Source organism: Aptenodytes forsteri, unplaced genomic scaffold (assembly GCF_000699145.1).
Source record: "Aptenodytes forsteri isolate BGI_AS27 unplaced genomic scaffold, ASM69914v1 Scaffold151, whole genome shotgun sequence".
Lineage (NCBI taxonomy): Eukaryota > Metazoa > Chordata > Aves > Sphenisciformes > Spheniscidae > Aptenodytes > Aptenodytes forsteri.
In genome coordinates, this window is record NW_008795939.1 from 125,139 (window position 1) to 127,914 (window position 2,776).

Genomic DNA, 2,776 nt, shown 5'->3' on the forward strand with positions numbered 1-2,776 from the left:
CCGGAGCCGTAGCGGGGCTCCGCGGCCCGGGCGCCTGGATTCAGCGGCCCCGGGCGGCTCCCAAGAACTAGGCGTGATCCCGTTCCCGGTTCCTCTCAGGTTTGGCATGAAAAGTGCATTTCGAGACACGGCAAACGTGGAAAATGTATCGGCCCGCTCTTAAAACACCCCTGCGGGCAAACGGCTGCCAGCGTATTTGCTCCTGCTTTCTGGCGGCCGAGGGCACACGATGTATCGACAGCAGAGTATTTCTGTGGCTTTGGCATACGCCTATTTATTATTCCCACGTTCTTTTACGAAATAGTGAATAGGATTTCCCTCTCTTCCCCCCCTGTGACTTGGCTTAATTTTTTTTTTTTAAATATAATTTTAAAAGGGAAGGTGGAATGTCAGCACTTCAAAGCAGTATGTGCTAGGGGATAAAAATAATGTACCTGGATAAATAAAAACAGAAATCGATAAAAATGTGTTTTGAATCTGTAGTTAGTAAGTTTATATAGGTGTTTCTGATTGCCATGTCCTTTATGATACGAGTCTGATTTCAGGCTCGTGCTTTGCTTATTTGTTTTACTTCTGCTCGGTTAATAACACAGGTCTTGTCTTTTTTCAACTTCGGATAGTTTCTCAACTCTGGATGGCCAAGTTCTCAAACTAAAAGGAATAAAATGAAATGCAAAACCTCTTCTCTTTGCAACCACAAGACAACTGTTTAAAGCTGTTTGTTTTCAACAAACTTGAATTTTGGGGGCTTAGCTGATGAGTTCTGCCAGTTTGGTAATACAGCTTTCTTAATGCTGTATGTGTGAGAGTTTAGCAAACAGGAAGTTCAGCAAACGTTCCCTTGCGCTGCAAAGATTCTTAGAATTAGCAAAAAAAAAAAAAAAAAAAAAAATGGGATCCAGCAGCATTTGGTAGCTCTGAGGATTTTTGAATGTTCATGAAAGACAGCTGTAAAGAGAGGCTATTCCTTGAAATTTATGGTTGTGCTACTGTGCAGTGCTTATGTTGTAAGAATGAACAGGCAGGGAGCAGTATGAAGAACAATGGTTGCTAAAATATGTAATTAATAAAAATAATTACATATGTGCTTAAACATGCAGATTAAAATCAGAGGAATGGTTTATGTGTAGTAATTAGATACCTTTAAAATCACACCTCCTTTGTAGGCAACACAACTGCTTTCTCTGTGCTTGTCAAGTTACAATGCCTGGCGCTTCTTAAGTGGAAGAGGGTTTTAAAATGTGTGTGTGTGTGTGTGTATATACATAGAACTTTTGGAGAAAAAAGCTTTGTTTGACTGATTTATGTTGCCTATGCAGCATGAGTGCAGGAATAGGAAAATGGGAGGATTCATTGTAAGCATGTGGTTTATCAACAGTGTTTATTAGCGAGCTCTTACAATGTTGTTGCTTCATATGTCCGTGTTATGTTCAAATAGAAAATCAAGCAACTCTCAGACTTAAGTCTGCTAGCTTGGAAATTAATAGAGGCAAAATTAAGTTATGAATTGATTTAACAGTTATTAATATAGCTACTTTTATGTCAGGTACTTTTCAGGAGTGTAATGGTGCTTATATATTCTTTAGGAAACGTCAACTTTCTTACTTCAGCAGAAAATTAATTTGTATTTATTATATAACATGGAAAACTTTTTTTCTTGATTGCAGACAGCTGTGAATGAGGTGGACACAGGAGTGGTAACAGATTTCTTGTTGACTATGTGAATACTGAGTGGGGAGCACAGGGATGGAGTCTGGCATGGAGGAGATCCCAGTTAAAGTTGCAGTTCGAATCAGACCTCTGCTTTCCAAAGAAATACTTCATAACCACCAAGTGTGTGTGAGATTAGTCCCAAATACACAACAAATTATCATTGGGAAAGACCGTGTCTTCACTTTTGATTTTGTATTTGGCAAAAACTCAACCCAAGAAGAAGTTTATACTGTTTGCATTAAGCCGCTTCTAGTGTCTTTGACTGAGGGATACAATGCTACAGTGTTTGCATACGGACAGACAGGTTCTGGGAAGACTTACACCATTGGAGGTGGCCACATTGGTAAGTTGTAGAAAGTTTGGGGGTTTTTTAAACTGGTGAACAATGTATTTGTGCAAGTTAAATATTTAATACATAGCAGATGATGCTGCAGAATTCTTAAGGGCTAATGAAAAAAGGTACAGTAAAAAAAATGCTTCCAAAGTTTTTGTAGTAATTAAACTGTTCTAAAAACAAATTCTCCACAAATTAGACTATGCTAAAAATATCTTAAGAAGAAAACAATTTATAAAGTGCTCTTTCTCATTCCCCGTTTTAACATGCAACTTAAACTAGAATTTCTTCCTGAAATGCAGTGTTTTGGAGATTTCTTGCTACATTTATCTTACCTTGCAAATGTCTGCATTAGGCAATTAATTGTTTGCTTGCTCACTCTTTGCTTTTTTTTTGAGACATTTCTATGACATCATAGAAATTTACAATTTAAGTCTTCCAAATGGATATAAATAGATTATTCTAAACCTCTTGGTAGGTATTAAAATTTTCCTTTTATTTAGAATCATAGAAACACAGAATAATTTAGGTTGGAAAAGGCCCTTAAGATCATTGAGTCCAACTGTTAACCTGGCACTGCCCAGTCCACCACTAAACCATGTCCCTAAGCGCCACATCTACACGTCTTTTAAATACCTCCAGGGATTTACTCAACCACTTCCCTGGGCAGCCTGTTCCAATGTTTAACCACTCTTTCAGTAAAGACATTTTTCCTCACATCCAATCTAA

At 38.0% G+C, this 2,776-nt stretch overlaps 1 protein-coding gene across 1 annotated transcript in view; it reads left to right on the plus strand.

Moving 5' to 3' along the window:
* The first annotated feature begins 1,746 nt into the window (after positions 1-1,746).
* The window catches only part of KIF27 (kinesin family member 27), a 25,184-nt gene continuing 24,154 nt past the window's right edge, over positions 1,747-2,776 (plus strand). Inside the window, exon 1 of the mRNA XM_009285251.1 lies at positions 1,747-2,056. Coding sequence (XP_009283526.1) covers positions 1,747-2,056 — 310 coding nt within the window. The remainder of the gene's footprint in view (positions 2,057-2,776) is intronic.